Source organism: Callorhinus ursinus, unplaced genomic scaffold (genome assembly GCF_003265705.2).
Source record: "Callorhinus ursinus isolate GAN/ISIS: 27379988/994484 unplaced genomic scaffold, GSC_fseal_2.0 scaffold5, whole genome shotgun sequence".
Classification (NCBI taxonomy): domain Eukaryota; kingdom Metazoa; phylum Chordata; class Mammalia; order Carnivora; family Otariidae; genus Callorhinus; species Callorhinus ursinus.
Genome location: NW_027397067.1, coordinates 26,881,008 through 26,902,336, shown reverse-complemented (window position 1 = coordinate 26,902,336; position 21,329 = coordinate 26,881,008). Strand labels below are relative to the sequence as shown.

Genomic DNA, 21,329 nt, shown 5'->3' with positions numbered 1-21,329 from the left:
CTATAAATGGGGATAATAATAGTGCTTTTCTCCTAGGGCATTTCCGAGGACTAAATGAATAAATGCAGAAAAGGAGTTTAGAATAGTGCCTAGAACATATTACACATCCAATAAAATTTACCTGTTATTATTAACATTATTTTATCCTAGAGTACTGAGAATATTGGTAAGAAATGCTGTATATACCACATGGACCCAATTAAGATCTGCAGTAGACAGAATAATGGCCCCTAAAAATGCCCACGCCCTTGTCCCCGGAACCTGTAAATATGCTACCTTACCATAGCACAAAGGACATGGCAGATGTGGCTAAGGTTATGGACCTTGAGATGGAGAGACTATCCAGGATTACCTAGGTAGGCCCAATCTAATTAGATTCTTAAAAGACTGCAATTAGAAAACAACTGAAGAAAAGGTAAGAGAAATCATGATAGGCTCTCAACCCAGCAGTGTTGGCCTTGAAGAGGAAGAGAGAGGGCCACAACCCAAGGAATATGGATGGCTTGTAGAAGTTGGGGACATGCCCTCAGCTGATGAGCTGACCTGGAACCAATACTACCACAGCAAGGAATTGAATTCCGTCAACCTGAATAAACAAAAAAACAAATTCTTCCCTACATCCTGTAGAAAGAAACACAGACCTATGGACACCTTGATTTTGGCCCAGTGAGATCAGAGTTGGACTTCTGACTACAGAACTGTGTGACAATACACTGGTGTTGTTTTGAGCTGCTAACTTTGTGGTAATTTGTTACAGCAACAGTAGTAAACTAACATAAGATCTATGTTTAACTTTTACTAAAAGACTTAAATATATTGATTTAAGAACTATGTAATATGCTAAAATGGATTTAACTTTTTAAAGTCAGCAATTTTAAACTATGTTAGGGGCATAAATCAATGTTTCCTGTACATTTCTATTATTAAATTCCTTAGAACCTAAAAGTTGCTGAAAGGCTAGAAGAAAGTATCATAAATAAGATGCTATTATAATTCTTTTCATCTTTTCTTTATATTTAAAGAAATACTCTAATTTTTTTCTTAAGTTTCATAATTAATGGATGAATTAATTATACTTTGATTTTTTACTAACATATTTTAAGCTCATAGCCAAGTCCTAGTAAGACTCTTAATCAACATGTTGAGCAGGAACTTATAAATTCTAGATTTAAACAATTAACATGTTGCATTTACAGAGGTAAAACACTCAAAGGCCAAATACAGCATGCTGTGGTTATCTACTTTTTCACTGTCTCTGAATTGGTACTCATTAGCTCCAAGACAGTAAGGGCCATGTCTGGGTGTTCACCTTTGCAACACTGCTTAGCAATATTCCTGGCCCCCAGCAGGCTTCTGTTAAATAAAGGAATGAAAAACAAATGTATTTTTAAATTAAGTACAGAAAATTGGAAGCAAAGCTTCCCTGAAATTTCAGCTTACTAGCTCACTGGAAAAATAAAGAGGTATACTCTATCAAGAGGTTAAATGATAAAAGTTGGAGCTTACTTTAAACATTTTCAACCAAAATCTTAAATGCTCTACATGTTTTACATTCTTAATCAGATTCATTAAACATAAGTCAAATATCTTGCTAGCCTGGTACATTTATTATTATCAACAGCTATTGTGATGTTCATGGGACATACATAAAGTTCCATGAATTAGAACTTGCCTTCTGAAAATGTCCTCTGTTTTACTCCTTTGGGGGTGCTTTTTTCCCACTTCCATAAAAATTAAATGAAGCAAGTATATCTGCTGGCCTACCTGAAAAGTGCAACATGGTTGCCTTCCTTCACAATTAGTAAATGAAAGCCTTGGTCTTCTTCAAAAAGATTTTCTTACCCTCCAGAACAGCACCATTCAACATAAGTTTAACAGGAGCCACATACGTAATTTTAAATTTTCTAGCACATTCTCATTTCAACATGTCATCAATATAAAATGAACTCGTTTACGTTCTTTTTTTTCCCATACTGTATCCGTAGAAATCCAGTGTGCATTTTACTTAGACCTCAGTTTGGCCTACCCACCTTTCAGGTGGCTGGCAGCTACTATAACAGCCAACTGCAGCTCTAGAAAAATCTCCCCTCCTGCGCCAAGTGAACCACACACCCTATTAACTTGTAGCTACTACTCTGTCTCATCTGTACTGTTGGTTCATGTGCCGGGAAGGACTTTTAACTAATTCGGGAAACCATCAACATCATCCTTCTTAGGACTGCTTTTTCCAAGATCTCCTTAGTGCAGGGGAGACAACAAAACTGCAGGTATGTTAAATTGTACACCTTTGATGTGAAGATGAATTTGAGCAGTATTAAAATTCATTAATAAATGTTCTATTATCCATAATGTTTCATACTCTGTGGAACAGAATATGAATTCTGTTCCAAATTATTTTTTGTTAAAAAGTAAAAGCTGTCTGGTAATACTGCTTCTACAGAATACGCTCCGGAACATGTTACCAGGACAGCTGTTGTAGGACTGTGCGCTCTTGGGGAGAAGAGAGTGTGAAGCAACAAAACGTTCCTAAGACCTACTACGTGCAGGAAGGTTTACCCACCTCTCTTCAAAGCTTAGGGCAAACCCTCCGGCCAAGTTCATACTACAACATCAGTAGGCAGTGACAATTCACGCAGCTACACATGATTGCTGGTGAACTCTCAAAAAACACCTTCCCTCAGGCCCCAGCCCTAGAAATTCAGACTCGGTTACCAAGGGCTGGGCGGCCCGGCTGTCCGGTTTCTAATCGTTCCTGGGTGATTCAGACGGACCCTGGGGCGCTCGGCTGCTCACTCCCCCACGGTGCGAGCGCGTCGAGGCGACCCGCAGGGCCTCTCGGGCCGAAGCCGTGCAAGGCGGACGTCTACCTGGACGGGGCTACCCGCCGTCCAAGCCTGCAGAGGTCAACGAGCTACCCACCCTCGGCACGCACGCGCAGCAAAACCGCCCCCGCCCCGGAGCTGCCGACGCCCTCCCCAAGGGCTTCCCTCCCCAAGAGGCCATCCCGCTGTGAGCCCTCCACCCGGGGCGAGCCAGGAGCCCGGGAGCTGCGGAGGCAGCCCGCTGCCACTCGGCGGCGCTGGTCTGGCCGCACGCCGCGTTGTCCAAGGGCAGGGAAAATCCTGCCCTCAGAGAGCCCCGGCTTCCCCGCGGCCTCTTGACACCGAGGCCTCTTCACGCGCGGTCCCAACCCGGGGCTGACGGGTTCGCGACTGTCCTGCCAATCAGATACGTTTTCCTCAGAGTGGCCAGCCGACCAATCACCGCGCGCGGGTGTCTTCTTCGGCTCTTCGGCTCGTCGGCTCTTCGGCCCTTCGGGCCTTCGGTTCTTCGGCGCTCGCTGTTGCTGGGCCCTCCGGGGCCTTCCGCCACGCTCGAAAGCTTAGTTCTCCCGGGTTTAATTTCCCCTTTTTTTCCTCAGACACTTCCGGGTCCTGCGTCGCTCCGGAAGCCCGCGAGTTCCGGAAAAAGCCTGGGTAATCCAGGTTCTGGGAGAAACCAAGCTTCCCAGAGAATGTCTCAGAGAAAGTTACGTGGAGCGGGGGCGTTTTCGCAGACTCCTAAGGTCAGTGTCTGCCCGAGAGAGCCGGAGTGCAAACCTGAGGTCTTGCTTACAGCCGGGAGGGCATGGTGTTTCACGACGTTGTCGCTGTCGCCCTTAAGCTTGAGTTTCCCTGTTTATGGGCTTCCTGTTTTGCTGGAAGAAGCAAATCAGAGTCTGATTTGGGAAAGGGAATGAACTAGGCCCGAGCTCCTAAAAATAGTCTTAGAATCGCACCATTAAAAGAAAAAAGACAAACACAGCTAGACTTGAGTTCCTTTGCCCTCCACGAGAGGTGACTTTCTGAAACACTTCAAAAATCTTTTCCGCGCACTTGTCGGTGGTGAGATTTACTTTTTAAGAAAGCCTTAAAAATTTTGCAGTGTCCAAACTCCTTAATATCGCATGGCTCGTGTAAAGTGTTATATTGGTACAAAAATAGGGAATGCTTAAGTTTCTAACATTTTTGAAAGCCTGTGAACTTAGACGCAGTTTTAATTTTCTTCGGGAGGAAGAGCTGTTGAGAACTGCTTGCGATGAGTTTGTTATATTTAACATTTGATTTCTGATAACTGAGAGTGTGAGAATAATTGGCATTTTTCTTCTGGTGCTTTAAATGAAAAGTCATTGTTTCTTATTTCTTTAGGTTCCATTTTCCAAAAATACCACATTTCGTGAAAGGGCTTTTCCGGAGACCAGGGTGTTGAACGTCCACATCTAACGTGTTCTGGTGTTCTGTGATGCCCCTTGAGAATTTTTTACCTTAACAATTACAGGCAGTTGCAGGGAGTTTGAGATTTTATCCACACCACAATTTGCAGTTTAAACATCTTTCCCGAATGTGTTATCTTTAGTTAAACCTGAACAAAATAAACTTGGGATGGGTGACTTTTTTTTTTTTTTTTACTTTATCTTCCCTCTGATCTGCCCATATTATCAATTAACTTCTCTCCAGAAACATTAGAGTTGAATGATTTGAGTCAGAAGGGGACTGGGAAAAAGAGAGATAGTGGAATTCTTTAAAAAGTAAAAAAAAAAAAAAAGTACATATATGTATTTATTTTATTATTTATTATATATTTATTATTTTTTTCCTTTTTAAAAAAAGGAAGAAAATGGAAGTAACAGGACATAGTAAGGAGAATACTAGCCTAAGTCAAGAGAATTGAGTGTTAGTCCTGACTCTGGTTTCCTTTGACCAGCCCTACCTCGTGGCCTTATTCTCTTCATTTTTAGAAATTAGGGGTAGCATTCAATCTGTGTTTTTAAATATGTTCTGAAGAAGAATTCCTATAGAAATTTCCTGGGGGAGAGACAAAGCAAGCAGACACTCAACCCTATTTTACAAGAGCAGCTATTGTATGTGTTCTGTTTGAAAAAAAGTGTTTCTGTTAAGAAATCTAAATTCATGTCTTAGACTAGATGATCTGTGTTTTATCTAGCATTATGATTCTGTTTCAAATTACTCATTTGTATCCACACACATCCAAATGTATGTGCATTCATTTGATTAGTAGTTTTTTTAATAGTAAAAGATACATTCATAATTAATTCATTACTAAAAGCTACAAACAGGTCTATATTGTCTCATTTGTTTAATAAATACAAACTTCAAATTTAATTCTTTGTGATCAGAATCATAATTCTTTATTTTTCTCTCTTTCTCCTACCCTGGAATTTTAACCATAAAATTTTTGCTTATTTTTGAAGCTCATAATAATCTTTGCAATAGGAAGGGCAGATATTTTCCATCTTGCATATTCTGTAACTGGATCTTAAAGACATTAACAGTCTTTTCCAACATCACGTTACTAGTAAATTTGCATTTTAAGTCTTAGCCCCTTGTTTTCCTCACAGCATCAGGTAATTTTAAATTTTCCTTCTCTCTTGCACTTCCCTGTGCTCAGGTTCCTATAGCACAAGGAAAATGTATGCCATATGCACAATCTTTCTGGACAAAAGTTCTGCTCTGAATCACTTGCTCCTTTTTTTCCTCCCTTGATTATCTTGGGCAACCTCGAAGCAAATTGGATGTCCCCTTTACCTCCTTCCTGTGAAATGACAGCAGTTTCTAAACATTCCGTGTTCCTCTTCAGTTCCTTTGGAATGTGGAAAAAACCTCTGGAGAAAAGCTCTGTGCTGCTCCATTTGCCCCATGTAATCCTGGCACTGCAAATGCCAGCACTGTGATTTCTCTCCATGGAAGTGGAAACAGGAGAGAGGATGTCTAGCACCCTCTGTCCTTCCCATTGTGCAATGTTAATCAACTTCTTTTCAATCTTTTACCGTCTATACGATCAAAATGCTCTTTTCTCTATTGCTTTTTATTCTATTTAATATGTTTTCTTTTTTTTTTTCAGACCTCTCCCTCCTTAACTGCCTGTCAGTAAGGTGAGATAAAATTTCATCCAAGTTGTCTTCTTACTATTAAGACAGAAAAACCAAAAGCTGTAGAATAATTCTGTTTTGATTCTGCATAACTGTTCCCTTCTAATGTTAGATGAGTTAGCATTGCCTCTATCTTGCAAAGAGTATGTGTTCATAACAGTTAAATGAATGTTCATGCCTCATTTTTTCACTCACATATTCCCTTTGTTCAGGTTGGACATTCAGTCTCTTTGAATAGTTTTCTGACCACATGTATAGAGTCAGGGAGAGAAAATGTACACAAGATGCATCCCAGGCAACATGGGCAACTTTACCACATTCCTTTACTTTCTTTCCCCATTTGCAGTCCTGGGAGCTTGACTGGCAGTCTGGTCTTGTGAATGATCTTGAGGGAAAAAATTTTGTTTTGAGCTCTGCGGGACTGAATTTGTTCCAGGTTTACCACATACTAATTACTAACTTCCTTTGTGTGTTCAACAATTTCTCTACTGTTTACCAGAAATTTACTGATTGTCGTCTGACCTTAAACAGGTTGTTAATCTTCTCAAGTCTAACTTTTGTCTTCTAAAATGGACATGATAGTATTTACTCTGTTAGGAGGATTAAGTGAGATAAAGAGTGTGAAGAAAACATAATGCCTCACACGTAATAATGTGTCACATGGTATTTCTTTCCCATTAGTAATACCTCTGTTCCTTTGTGGATATTTCCATGTTGTTTCTTTTTTTTTTTTTTTTAAGATATGTTAATTTGTCAGAGAGAGAGAGAGAGTGCACAGTCAAGCAGGGGGAGCAGCAGAGGCAGAGGGAGAAGCAGGCTCCCTGCTGAGCAAGGAACCCGATGCGGGACTCGGGTCTCAGGGTCCTGGGATCATGACCTGAGCCGAAGGCAGAGGCTTAACTGAGCTACGTAGGTGTCCTTCTATGTTGTCTTGAATGCCATAAAATATGCAATTAAACATGTGTGCCAATAATTTGCAAGTCATTTAAAATTCTCTTCTTAGGTTCTAGAGCCCTTTTCTACATTTATAGAGTTACTTAAAGATCTAGTTGCTTCATGTGTTTCATGTGGCTCTTGTTTGTTCATCCTTGGATTGTAATTTTTGCTGTAAATTCATGCCTATACTCTTAATCTCTTAGTATTTAGCCTTTTAAAATAGCCCCATTTGCATGTCCTGTGGTATCCTCCTAAAGTGTTTATGTTCATCTTTTAGGCCCATCACCACCTTGTCAGTCCAGGACACTAGTTTGGAGCATGGCTCTGCCACTCGGCAGCACATATACTAAAATAGTTGTGTGATTTTACACAAGTCAGCTAATTTCTCTGTGCTTCAGTTTCCTTGTTTTAAAACAAGTGATAAAAGAACGTCTTCCATAATATCAGTAAGGATTGAATGATTTAAAATTTAATTTTGCATAGGATTCTTAGCTATGATAGTCCCTTGTTAGCACTTGATAACTGGTAAGTGGTATGTATTTAACTACAGTCGTAAACTCATAAGCTGGTGGGTATTGTCTTCCAGATGCTTTGCTATTTTTTTTTCTATGATTGTGTCTCCGTCTCACCTATTCTGTTCTGATTTCTCCACTTTCTCTGGCCTTTTTCACACTCAACATTATCATTTCTGCATTGGAAATGGCAGTTCTTTTATTTTTTTCTTCCTCTTCCAAGGATTCCTAAAATAGTTCTTATAAGGATTCTAGATATGTAGACTTTTCAGTTGATTTTTTGCAATTTATTTTTATATATTTTAACTGCTAGAGAGTATAGTGTGATAAAATGACTTGTCCAGAGTCACACAGCCTGTTGGTGAACCTGGTCTAAGATACAGAACTAATCAGTACCAGTTTAACTCTCTTTCCCTATATTCACTCAAACATCTGCTCTTTATTTTCACAACATGCTTTCTCTCTTAAAGACTCAGAAGTATCAACTTTCTGAAAGAAAAGATTATGAGTGCCATGCTTTTCTCTTAAAAATGTATTTGTAAAGCTAGACCAAGGTATTGGAGATTCTGTTGTAAGGTTTAAAAAACCAGAGGGAAACGTTGGTTGGTGTTAGTTTTAGATACTTGAATAAGTATCTTAAATAAGTAAATGAAATAGGAAATACTCAATTGTATAAGACTAATTATAATCTTGATGATTTTAGTGTTTGATTTGAGTTCCCCTTTCTCTCCAAATTAAAAAAACGTATCTATATATCTGCTAGGGCAAGTTACTTATTGTTGTTCATCTCTTTGAGCAATTGATGCAATTTTGAAGTTTATCCGAGAAACATTTTGTTGTGTACTCACTGCCAGTCCCAAAAAGAAAAATCCTATTTGAATTTTGATGACGATTACATTTAAGTTAAGAGTAATTTAGAAGTCTAGCATCCACAACAGAAGTTTAAACTTAACACACGTCTGTATCCAAAAGAGTACAATTGGGATTTATAACATTAGATATCTATAAACTATTGAAACTTGGTTTATATTTGATGAAAGAGTAGAACAAAAGAGTAGTGACAAGGTATTTAGCAAGCCTGTGGCAGAAGTGGGATTTGAACTTCTAGTTGTTGATTTCTAGGCCTATTCACAGTGCCAGAGGTCACAGTGTCCTAATGAGTCTCAGTCATAGCTTTTTCTCTTTTGCTTATGTTTGAAATGTGTTCTGGGAATCGGTGTCCTGTTAAATCCCTCTTTGATGCATGTCCCATTTATTAGTATTGATTTCAATACAATGGACAGTAAATCTATCTGACTACACAAAGGAAATAAAATAGTAGGGTATAGGTTCAAAGCTTAAGATCTCCAGTTATAGAACTTGATTCACATAACCTCATAATATGAAACATTAGTTTAAATGTTTTTCAAACCTAAAAGGAAAAAATTAATATATTGTCTCATCCATTTGATTACTTGAACCCTGAGGATAGTGTGGCAGCAACATTGTCATACTAAAAATTAGTTGATTATTGTGGATCTGAGAAAGGATACCCTGCCAGTGGGTGCATACATGGTTTTGATACCTTAGAGAATACTTGGGAATCACGTGTTTCTGCTGACAAAGTTTACAGGACTGTAAATTTAAATGTAGAGTTTTTGTAGGCAGCATGCATTGACAAATATGCCTAGTGGTAATACATCTAGTACTGAGAGTCTCGGAACAGGTCAATAATAATGTGTATATTGATAGCAGCAATATAGGAGATGTTACTTGGTATTATAGCTAAAAATCCATGTTATCCCCTTAATCATAATTACATTAATATTGACAGGCCCTTGACAATACTCGCATTATTATTGATAGATTTCTGTCAATAACATGTTTTAAATAAAATATATTCATTCATAATTTGTACTATACTCAGTAAAAGCTCTGAAATACATTCTGAAAATTCTTCCTTCTTTAGTGAGATACAGTCGTTTGTTTTGGTTTTGGAATGTGATATAGATGACAAAATTTTATTTGGGGGAATGGAAAACATAAAAAGAAAGGATGAGTTATTTAAGGATAGGTTTATATATCGCTGCTCTTAGTAAACGAATTTCAGTTGTCTTTTTTTTTTCTGTGAAAGAAAAGCAGTATGAGATGTCTAGTGATAAAATGTCAGCAGGAGACCTTTTTAATAGTTTTTAGTGCTAGATCATTTTGTCTTAAACATATTTATGTGACAGGTTAATCACACTAACCTATAGATGTGATAATTTGCCTTGAGCATCTTTTTCCCATATCCTTAACATAGTAGTATCCTTCACTAAACATATATTGTGTAGTGCCGGTTACACTTTTAATTAATTATTTTTATGAGTCTCTTTGCATGGGACCATAAATGTTTCCCCCTGCGTTGGCCCTTTAGAATCTTAAATTAGTACAGTTTGGGAAATGGGGATTGGGAAGGGAAAGGGTTATAGAATTATGTATTGAAAGAATTAGATTTCATGGCAGAATAGGAAAAGGTATTGCCTGTTTTTGACATTCTGGAAAAATCGATTTGAATTAAATCTGATGGTGTTCGTTTCAATTCTGAACAATCCCAGCTTTAAAGAAAAAGATTAGTTTGTATTTTTTTTTTAACTATTCAAGTTTTGTGAAACTAGATACTAATCTACAAGAACCAATAATATGGGGATCGCTAAACCTTACTTAAACTAAATTCCTGAAGGTAAGTAGAAATAGACTGGCTAATAGTTGGGTGTGGATGGCAAGCACTGTAACAGCATCAGGAAAGAAGGGTTTACAAAAAAGCATTGGGGATTGTCGATTAAAAAATGTGAAGACGCCATAATCTTTTTTATTTTCATTAGTTCTTAATGAGGCAGGTCATTTAACTTTTTCAGAAAGTTATTAGCACCTTCGTTAAGGGCCTTGTATTGTTGCAGGAATCTAACTGGTCTCCAGGAGATGCAGCCTTCGTTTTCTTATTGAGCTTATGGAACTCTGCTCTCAGATTCATCTTTTAAAAATATATCTCATTATGTCTCTTCTCTTCAGTGATTATTCATGCCTATGAAATCATTCTGGTTTCCCGACAGTGGGCTTTTGGCAGTGGGTTAACTCTTCAGCAGCCTCTTCTGCTGGCCTGTTTTGCTCAGTCATGGCAGATGACTTGGGTCTTTGCTTCCAGGTAACAAGCACAGCCACAGTGAATGAGGATTAAATCACCAAGGAGGCAGCTCCTTTTGGAACCCATCCCAGTATCTCCCAGATAAACCATGGCCAGGTTTCATGGCTTGCATGTATGTGGGGTTTACACAACCTGTTCTTGTGTCTTAAATGCCATTTTTTTCTTTTCTGCCTGGGAAGTTTTGTGATCCTTCATGGTGTCTTCACATTTCAAGATTCATTCTTTGCTTCAGAGATCAATGGCTAGTCCTGATTACAGTAACATCCTATTTCTTTAAAAATGCTTGAATAAAAGGAAGTGAACTGAGAGTTAAATTTTTGGCTTGAATCCCTGGTACCTAGGAGATTGCCTGGTATTTGGTAAGCGCTCAAAAAATATTAGTTAAATTGAGCCATTTGTCAGAGAATTAGGATTCACTGAAACACTCCTTACATTATATTAAAAATAACTTTGTGACTTAAAGGCATTTATATTTTTCTGTGCTTTACACCTATTATGGGCAAGTATTGTTGTACAGCAGTGGAGGGAAAAGGATCCCATGATCACACTGATTGAACTTCTAGTTATTTCTGTTTTATCAGTTTCTTCTACTCCTGGGCCCTCCCATCTCTTAAAGCCAATATTCTAGAATAAATGTATCTGCCTGAAAGAGGAAAAAGGAAAGGAAGAGGAATGGAGTGTCCCATGTTAGTGATGAACCAAAATTGGATGCCTGTCTGGACTGCTTGTACCATGCTCCGTTCAGCAAAGCACCCTAGAGTCAGATATTATCAGTGTGCATTCCTGAAGTTTCTTTGCTTCCAGATAATAGGCATTACCATATCGATGAGGGTTAAATAACCAAGGGAGCAGGTCATGCTGGAACCCATCCCCATGCTCTCAGAATTCCCCCTCCATAATCTCCTTTTAGATAAGATACAGGAGTGTGATGTGTTCCACTGAACCGTGTCTCTGCCCCTTCCCACCTAGTCCCCCTATATGCGCGCACATAATAGTGACATGTTGTTCACTATTTAACTTCCACAATTATATTTTAATTTTGTAGTTAGTATTTCCTGGGAAAAAAGTTCTTTCACCACAGATTGATTGAGGTATTAATATAAGTAATAATGAAAATTTCAGTCTTTTGAAATAAATTTGCCAAAACCAACTTGGAGTCTTTTTCTTCTTATGCCCATCCCTAGCCAAAGCAGCAATAATATAGTAATAATAATACTTTGCAGTTTCCAGATCACTTTCATAACATTATCTGGTTTAATCTCAACAACTTTGTGTGGTAGCTGTTCTTTCCAACTTTTTTGAGGAATCTGAGGGAAGGGGTGCCTGGGTGGCGCAGTTGGTTAAATATCAGACTCTTGGTTTCAGCTCAGGTCATGATCTCAAGGTCGTGAGATCAAGCCCCACCATCAGACCCCGTGTTGGGCTCCACACTCAGCATAGAGTCTGCTTGAGATTCTCTCTCCCTCTGTCCCTCATGTTCTCTCTCTCTCTCTCTCCCCCCCTCCACCCCCCTCCCTAAAATTAAAAAGCAAAAAAGAATGAGGGTAATGACTTTTTCTAAGATCACATAGCAAGTAAGTGACAAAGCTGGAACTTGAGTTTGATTGATTTTAAATATGCTTTTTTTCTACTCTATCACAGTTGCCTAAATAGGAATGTAAAGCAAAGGATGAATATTCCACTTTAACTACGGTGTGTAATGGACAGTGTCTGTTCTATGTTTACAACTAAAAGAAGTTACAAAAATGACTAAAATGTTGGAAAATAAAACCTGAAACAAAAAAATAGAGAAATCATTCATCTGGAAAGGCAAAGGCTAAAGAACAGTTTAATGATAGTCTTTTGGTCCATTAAAGAGTCTTACCGTGGCAGGGGGTGGGGGGAAGATCGAGCCCAGCTGTTCTTAATCTACACTGAGGCCAGGCCTGGGGAGAAAAAGAGGAAAGAAAAAAAATGTTAAACTGTAACAGAAGGGATAAAGAATTTTTCGATAATAAGGATTGTTAAATATTGGATTGGTTAGAGTGTGTTAAGTCTCCTTTTCTGGCAGCCATTAAAAATTCCTATCTTTGCTAAATGTTAAGTATGATTTCTCCAGAAATGAAGTATTCGAAATGGCTGATTCTTCTGAGAAAGCACTCCCTCAGACCAGTTTCTCACTAAATACAAGTAAGGAACCCGAGGAAGAGAAGGCTTCGCTCACCATGCATCTAGATGCTCTCATATAGTATTCAGTCAGTATACCAATTAACTACCAAACTAATTCTATTGCACATAGATTCAGCAAACATTTATTGAGCAACTACTATGAGCCCATCTTTGTGGTATAGTCTGTAATTAATAACATGTCCATCAGCCACAATGCAGAACTGATTATGACTCTAGTATTTAAAGACACATGAATTGGTGGGGCACCTGGGTGGCTCAGTCATTAAGCGTCTGCCTTCGGCTCAGGTCGTGATCCCAGGGTCCTGGGATTGAGCCCCCCACGTCAGGCTCCCTGCTCAGTGAGAAGCCTGCTTCTCCCTCTCCCACTCCCCCTGCTTGTGTTCCCTCTCTCGCTGTGTCTCTCTGTCAAATAAATAAATAAAATCTTTAAAAAAATAAAAATAAAGATACATGAGTTGGCATAACTGGTCCTCTAACACAAGCCATGTATTTTATCTGATACTCAATTGAAAAAAAACAGCAATCTATCCAGTCCAATTTTGGGGATGTGAGAGAGGTAGGAGGAGGGAACTGGTAGTGTTAGACTTCTGTCTGTGTCCACTATGGTCAGAGCCTTTCAAGGGTAGTTTGACTATAAGAGATCTTCCCTTATCTTGCTGGCCACAGAATATGAAATCTGGGAAAGATAGAGAGTTGTAGACACTATGGTGGTAGAGGAGCCACGTGTTAATATTTCCACATACCATGAATGATTGTAGAATTTTGCATGAGGAAAACCGAGCTAGAAATCAGTCTCTTTTTAGGTGGCAGGTGCTTTGAGAAATAAGTATAAGATAAGGCACTTTCCCTTAACAAGTTTACAGATAAACTACGGAAAGAAGATGTACTGACATGACTGAAATCACAGGACAGTTGGGTGAGGGCTCAAGTGAGTGGCACAGACAGTTGCTGTCAGAGTTAAAGGTGGTGATAATAGGAGTTGGAGATAGTTATGAAGGTTTCACAGAGAATGTTGAAATAGAGTTGGAATGTGAAGGGCAGAGAGTTGTGGGCAGTGGGAAGAGTTGGCAGGAAAGGTGAGTCTTTTAGGTACATGAGAAGAGGCACAGAGTCAGGATTGAGGCATGGAATTAAGGACTCCACTGGAGAGTAGTGGCTTGTTCGTTTGCAGAGATGGAGACAGAATTGGGCTAGGTTGCATCTGAGAAGATTGTACTTTATCCCAGAGGTAATACTGAGGTTAAGAAAGAGATGATTTGGTAAATGTAGGCAAATAATTTTGTGGATTTTAATTTGCTTCTGGGGTTTAAAAAAAAAAAGTTCTGTTTGTTTCCCTCAATTACATAATGCATATAAGAGAAAATGTGTAAACTGCAGAAAAAGTGAGAAAAATGGATTTTGGAATTCTTTTTCTCTTGAGATAGTTTCAAAATGTTACATATTGCCTTTGAGAACCTGCGATACCATATACCTCTGTTATTACCCTAGTTGTCCGTTTACTTGCCTGCTTCCCTTACTAGACCTTGGTTAGGGTCCTTAAGTGAGAACCAGGATGTTTTGTTTATCTCTGCATCCCAAGCACCCAGCAGGGCTAGGATGTATTGATGTCTGTAGAGTTTACGGAATTCATGAGCAGTCTCTAATCTCACAGGGTCCACTTAACCAAAGAAAGGGAGAGCCAGAGTCAGTGCAAGATTTGTAACAGCCACTGTGGGTACAGGGATGAGAACTAAACAGAAATGAGTGGGAGGGCTGGCAGACAGCATGGAGCTATATAGATGGTAGATATGCCAGAAAAAGTTCGCTTTGAAGTGGACTAGCCCATTCATTCTCAACATCACCGGGAAGCTTGTTAGAAATGCAAATTCTTGGCTCCCATTCCAGGCTTACTGATTCAGAAACTCTGGAACTGAAACACTGCAATGTAAGAAATCCAGGTGATCATGATAAATGCTCAAGTTTGAAAACCACTAGCCAAAAAGAACAGTGAGACTGCAGGACTGATGGTGAAGACCGCAGCATAGAAAGATTGAAAGCCCAAAGATGTAGATGATGCCAGTGAACAAAACCAATGAACAGCCATGCTAGCTGGAACAGGAAAACTATGAGAATAAGATTATATTATTACAAAGAAAGCTGAGCATGTTTTAAGTGGGCAGGATCTACTGCTCTTGCTTAATTAGTTCACTGCCTTCCTGATCTTAGTGTTTAAGTATATCAAGTAGATTTAAAGTACATTAGTCCTACAAGAGGGACCCCTCACTCAAAATCTCCACCCAGATTTTCTCTCCTGTCTCCATACTACTGCCTACTGAGCTCTAGCTGTCTCATAGGAGCCTCAGATCTCTAACACTACTGTGGTTATTACCTCTCCTTCAAACCTGTATCACTGCATGTGTTTCCTATTTCAGAGAATTGGACTACCATCCATTCAATTACTCAAATCAGTTATTCTTGGCTTATTTCTCATTAAATTGTGTCACTTCTAACTTCTCATAGTTTTAAAGATACCTATTTTTCTCCATCCCTACTGATACCCTTATAATTTAGACCATCGGGACTTTCTCATTGATCACTTTAATAATCATGTAACAGTCATCTTAACTGGTCTCTGCCTCGAGTCTTTTCAGCTTCAAATCCATTCTGAATGTGGCCAGAACAAGCTGTCTAAAATGCAGATTTGATTAGTTCTTTTCTTAAACTATCCAGTGGCTCCCCATTAACATCTTGATAAAATACAGCCTCCTCAGTTTGGCCTTTACTATTGGTCTCCTGCCTTCTTTTCCAGCCCTTTGTCCTTGCACCTTCAGTCCTTGTTGCCTGCTCTCCCTCTGCTTGGAATAGCTTTCCTTTACCTTCCTTTACCAGGCTACACTACTAATCTTTCAAGTAGCTGCCTAGATATTAGCTCTCTGTGAAACCTTCTCTGACCGTCTGAGGTCTAGTGTCAAAAATAATGCCCTGGATTTCCCCTTGCATATCACTCCTAACACCTTATTGTAATAGCCTGTTTATTATTTTATATAGCACATTCTTACCCACCCCTCACCTCACTACATTGTAGTCTCCACAAGGGGTTGAGACTGTGTCAGTTTACTATTATATCAGTAACTGGTAAACAGCCAGTGTACAACAAACGTGTTGAAATAGGTAATAGTCAATAGTCCGGATATGATAATATGAAATAGTTTTAAAGGCTACTGGGTAGGAATTTGTATTTTCTATCCTTCAGCTACCCCTGCCTTTATCCTATTCATCTAGTCTGTGTAGTATACACATCACGTGCACTGGGTGCTGTGCTGGTTGCTGTGATTCAGCCGTAACAAGACTCAGTCTTTGCAACAGGGTTTATCCTCTGGTGGAGGAAATAGACAATTTAAAAAATAGCCTGTGTACAGTACATAAGGGCCAAGAAGTTGGAAGAATGGAGTGCTAAGGGAACAACTAGAAGAGGCAGCCAACCCAAGTTTGGAGTAAGGAGGAAGTGATGCCTAAACCACTATTAAAAATTTAGGACTTAAAAACTGAAAACTGAGTTTTTCAAGTAAAGAACAGGAACGTACTGTTCCAGATGGAAGGAACAGACCGTAAATGTTCACTAGGGAACAAGAGAAGGGGGCACCTTATGACTAGAGGTCAACCGATTAGGAAGGAAAGCAAGCTGGGGTAGTTTGGGAGGCTTGTGTGTTTGAACAACTGCAGTGTGGGAAATGCACTGAAAAAGGCAAAAGGTGGGATAGACCAATTAGATGTAATCCAACAGAGAGATGAGAGCCGCTGAATTTAGGAAGAGGCCTGCAGGGGATAGAGTAGTGAATGGATTAGAAAAATATTTGGGGCAAAGAGCAGAACCTTGGGGATTGATGAGATTTGTAGAGAGAAGAAAGGGAACTCGGTTCTAACCCCCTTCTTCTTTTCCTGTAGCTCCTGGCTAGTATGAGGCAAGGATTTCACAGAACTTGCAGCAAAAATCTCCCCTGCCATAGCTGTAAGCTGTGAAATTTTGAGGGAGCTGTAGGAAGGGGGAAAAGGTGAGATCATCCCAGAAGGCAGATAATGTTTATGGGAGAGAAACATTCCTGTCAAATATCTAGATTGAGAGGAAAGCAGCAGGATACACCTATTATTCAGTAGGCACTTTTGTTTCCTATACTTGAACTTGTTAAGCATGTAGTTTTCTGCCACTGAGTCATCTAGGATCCATGCGTAATTTAAAAACATCCCTCTGCAAAACCTCTTTAATTGTCAGAAAACAAAAACCTCTTTACCTGTCAGAGACATTCCCAGTTTCAAGAGGTACAACTTTATTTTAGGGTGTACCTTTCAGTCCTTTAACTTCTAACAAATTACATTTAATATCTTTTTAGTAAAAATCATAAACAGAATTTGAAAGGACCCTAGAGGTCATTTTATCTCTGGCCTTCAGTTTTGTAAGTGAAAAAAGTAAAGCAGAACTAGGTGAAGTGACTTGTCCAAGGTCACAACTGCCACGCTGTCGGTGACAGTGAACTTCAGTGGGACGCCCGCCTCCCTCTGCAACTTAGTGTTCTATTAGTGCACTAGGCCCTTTGAAGGTCCGGAAATCGTGCATGATCAAGATCAAGCTCCATGTGTTCAGGGCCCATTTTAGAAACTAAATTTAAACAGATTTCTTGTCATAGTTTAGATTTACCAGTTTTTTAATAATAAGTAAAATATCTAAACTGGTTTGTACACTCCTTGACGATAGCAGCCACTGAGTGTTTTAATCACCATGGCTTGTACATAATAGGCATTTAATAAGTGTGTTTTGAATGAGTCACATATAACTAGTTAACCACTAATCAGCTTTTTCTATTTCATTTTAAAAGATTTTTGTCCCCTTTCGTCCCCCTATGATTCCTTATTTTTTTTTATGAAATGGTCTTAGTATATATTTTTACATCATAGTTTTCTTAGAAAACTGATGTGTATCTTCTTAATGTCTGAATAACAGCATTTCTGCATTTATGTTGTTTTGTGCTAGTATTTATTTTCTGCCATAGTGTGATAGCGTAATAAACACTGTTCATTTAATTTTTTCTCCTAACTTTATGGATATAAAACATATTTCAGAAAAATTAAATGACTTGTTAAAAAATATATGCCGTTGGAGTCAGTAGAAGTGCTGGCAGTTAACCTGAGGTCTTGACTTACATCCGTTGGAATGTTCCATAGAGTTCACTGTATTTATTAAGTTCATGTATTTCTCCATTAGTCATGTTGTTATTTAGCTTCATCACTGTTAGTATCAGGATTTTATGATCTCCCTGCTAAAATGACCAAGGAGGATTACTTGGATGTAATTTGTGGAAAAAGGATGCAACTTGCGACAACCTGTTATTCCTTTGATGAGGAGGGTCCAAAAAAGAAAAAAAAAGAAAAAGAATAGCGACGAAAAGAAGGGAGGGAGGGAGGAGGGAAGGGAGAAAGAGAAGGTTCCATGTAAGAGGTGATTGATTGTGTGCGCTGCTGTTTGACACCTACCGCCAGCTCCATCTTCAGTGGGCCCTGGTCATTTGTGCATCACAATTTTAGATCTGTAAGTTGAGGAGATGGTACAAGCTTGCAAATGTTTGATGTTCCCTAATTGTACTTTACCCCTAGAGACCTTCAAAGAAGACATGGCCTCCAAGGAAGAGAACACGAAAAGGACAAACAGAGTGCTAAGAATAAGTCAGCTGGATGCACTTGAACTGAACAAGGCCCTGGAGCAGCTAGTTTGGTCCCAGTTTTCTCAGTGCTTTCATGGATTTAAGCCAGGACTATTAGCCCACTTTGAACCAGAGGTGAAAGCGTTCTTGTGGCTTTTCTTGTGGCGATTCACTGTCTACTCTAAAAATGCCACCGTGGGACAATCCGTTTTGAATATTCAGTACAAAAATGATTTTTCCCCAAAGCTGAGGTACCAGCCGCCGAGTAAGAATCAGAAACTGTGGTATGCTGTGTGTACGATTGGCGGCACGTGGCTGGAAGAGCGCTGCTACGACCTGTTTCGAAACCGTCATTTGGCATCATTTGGGAAAGCCAGGCAGTGTGTGAATATCATAGTTGGACTTTTGAAATTAAGTGGGCTGATTAATTTCCTGATTTTCCTTCAGAGGGGCAAGTTTGCAACTTTGACAGAACGTCTCCTGGGCATTCGTTCTGTATTTTGCAAGCCCCCAAACATACGTGAAGTTGGCTTTGAGTATATGAATAGGGAACTTCTCTGGCATGGTTTTGCTGAGTTCCTGATATTTCTCTTACCACTTATTAATATCCAGAAGTTGAAAGCTAAGTTGTCTTCATGGTGTATTCCTCTTACTGGTGCTCCTAATAGTGACAGTACATTAGCCACCAGCGGCAAACAGTGTTCTCTGTGTGGAGAGTGGCCCACCATGCCTCACACCATAGGATGTGAGCATATCTTCTGTTACTACTGCGTGAAGAGTAGTTTCTTATTTGACATGTACTTTACTTGTCCTAAGTGTGGCGCAGAGGTACACAGTGTGCAGCCACTGAAATCAGGAATCGAGATGTCAGAAGTCAATGCTCTTTAAAAACTAAGATTGTTTCCTTTGATGAAAACTGTATTATGTTCAAATCCTTAATATTAGTCATCCTAAGCATAGTGTTTAGGTGTCTTTTAGGAGGGGATGTGCTTCTCCAGCCACCGTCTTCTGTTCCTTTCCAAGCATGATGAGATTCTAATCACTAGAAACCACATGATTCTGAACATACTAGGTAAACAATAATGTGTTACTTTAAATCATTGCATTCAGTTTTTAATGTCGAGAATAATGGACAGTTTTTGTCAGACTACTAAAAATGCTCTTTCATTTTGCTACTTCCTAGAAAGAGGTTAGATTCTAAAATGATTTCAGAGACTCTGGGATAAGTGTGTATTTATTTTAAGAGATGGCGTTATAACATCATAATCTGACAATGATAAGACCCTATTGTTTTGAGCCTTAAGATCTAGTGCCCCAGTTGTAATTTTAAGCTTTTCTCTAAAATCTGTTTTTGAGGGATTCAGTTGGCTTCATTCTCAGGCAAAATGATGGCCACCAGGAGCTCCAGACTGATGTTCTGCCAGCTTTCTGATCCCCTGGGAATGAGAGCTGCTTGTGTAATAGCTCCGGCTAAGTCCAGGACCTCATTGTCTTTGGTCTGCCTGGGATTACACACTTGTGAACCAGGACAGAAAAGTACTACTCTTGATTACTAGATGTGTACCTTGTGGACCCGTAGTAGGAGAGCAGGCAGTTCGCCGCAGGAAACTCAGGTGCCATTATAAGAATAGTGGATGGTGGGCAGCTAAGAACAACAGATCCCTGCTAGAGTCCACATTTAACTTATTAATATCAAAAGTCTTTATGCATTCTTTAATTTTACCATTGATCTGAGTTGATGACATAAGTAACTGAATGGTTGACTTAGATTGCAGACTTAAAAGGATTAAATAAATATTTTGTTATACCAACAACTTTGTTGTAGTGTTATTTTGATAAAGTGCATTCTGAGTAAATACCCATATTGTTACCATTTTAACATGAAAATAGTACTTTACCTATATGCTAACTAATAGAGTTGTCAATATTACAGGGGTTTTATGTTTTTCCAGACACTAATGGCACTTAGTACAATATATTTTTTTAATTTTTTATTTTTATTTAGCATCTACCCCCTCACTAAGTGATTACCCACAGGAGGTCAGGGAGTATGAGTGTTCTGCTCGTCACTGGATAACCAGAACCTAACTCTCTTAGTGCCAGTGTACCAATAGAGACATTTTGTTAGCTGAACAACTAAACCTAATATCCGAGATTGGGTTCTGCAAAAGTACATGTTGCGAGGGACTTGAGGTACTTGGGCCTGGATTGGGTCAAAGTGGTCAGACCTTTTTACCTACACCTCTCAGTCACTGGCCATGTGCTCTGGGAAGGGTGTGACCCGGAGTGTGCCGGTTCTCTGCAGCTGCGGCAGACCCTAAAGGACCTGACTACCGCAGGCAGCCTGCTGACCCCACTCCCCCAGCTGGGCAACACATCCATCCCTGAGGAGCTGGGTGACCAGCCTAGTGTTAACCACATCTAATACTGTCTCTCCATTATTTTTCTTTATGGTTTTCCATTTCTGTTGTTCTTGCTTGTAAGCATACAGATAACACATTAGTGGCAGGAAGTGTTCAACTTAAAATCATTCGGTTTATGACTGACTTGTGTACTCAAGTGCTGCCTCAGGGAACTCCAACTCACTGCAGAGACCTAGGCCTGCTGGCTAAGTTGCTCTGACACCTGGTCCCTGCCTCCCGGTGCACTGCCAGGAGACTTGCTCTAACAGTGGTGCTTCTGTTCCTCCTCCCCAGTGGTCTCAGGGCTCAAGGTTCAGTATAACTGGGTCATGTTTAGCTACATGATACATTTCTGCTTTAGCCTCAAGAACCTAACCATCACCTATGAGTATCTCCCCTTGGGAAAATAAAAACTTTTACACATTGTTTTTTCTCTCCCATGGAATTTGTTCTCCGGTCAGATTTGCTACTTGTGTACATAATGTATCCAGTTGCTTCAGTGATCGTATCTAAAATACATACCAGTCAAAGCTAACCCAAGGCATA

General features: G+C 39.5%; 1 protein-coding gene across 2 annotated transcripts; it reads left to right on the top strand.

The window, feature by feature from the left end:
• Positions 1-3,343: 3,343 nt before the first annotated feature.
• PEX2 (peroxisomal biogenesis factor 2) lies at positions 3,344-20,195 on the top strand. Of its 2 annotated transcripts, none has more exons than XM_073892911.1 (2): positions 3,344-3,565; positions 18,335-20,195. In XM_073892911.1, exon 2 carries the CDS (start codon positions 18,352-18,354, stop codon positions 19,267-19,269), a length of 918 nt encoding a protein of 305 aa, XP_073749012.1. In that variant the 5' UTR covers positions 3,344-3,565; positions 18,335-18,351; the 3' UTR covers positions 19,270-20,195. The 2 variants fall into 2 exon arrangements, with proteins under 2 accessions (XP_073749012.1, XP_025726538.2); XM_025870753.2 differs by lacking the exon at positions 3,344-3,565 and adding an exon at positions 6,710-6,838.
• Positions 20,196-21,329: the final 1,134 nt, after the last annotated feature.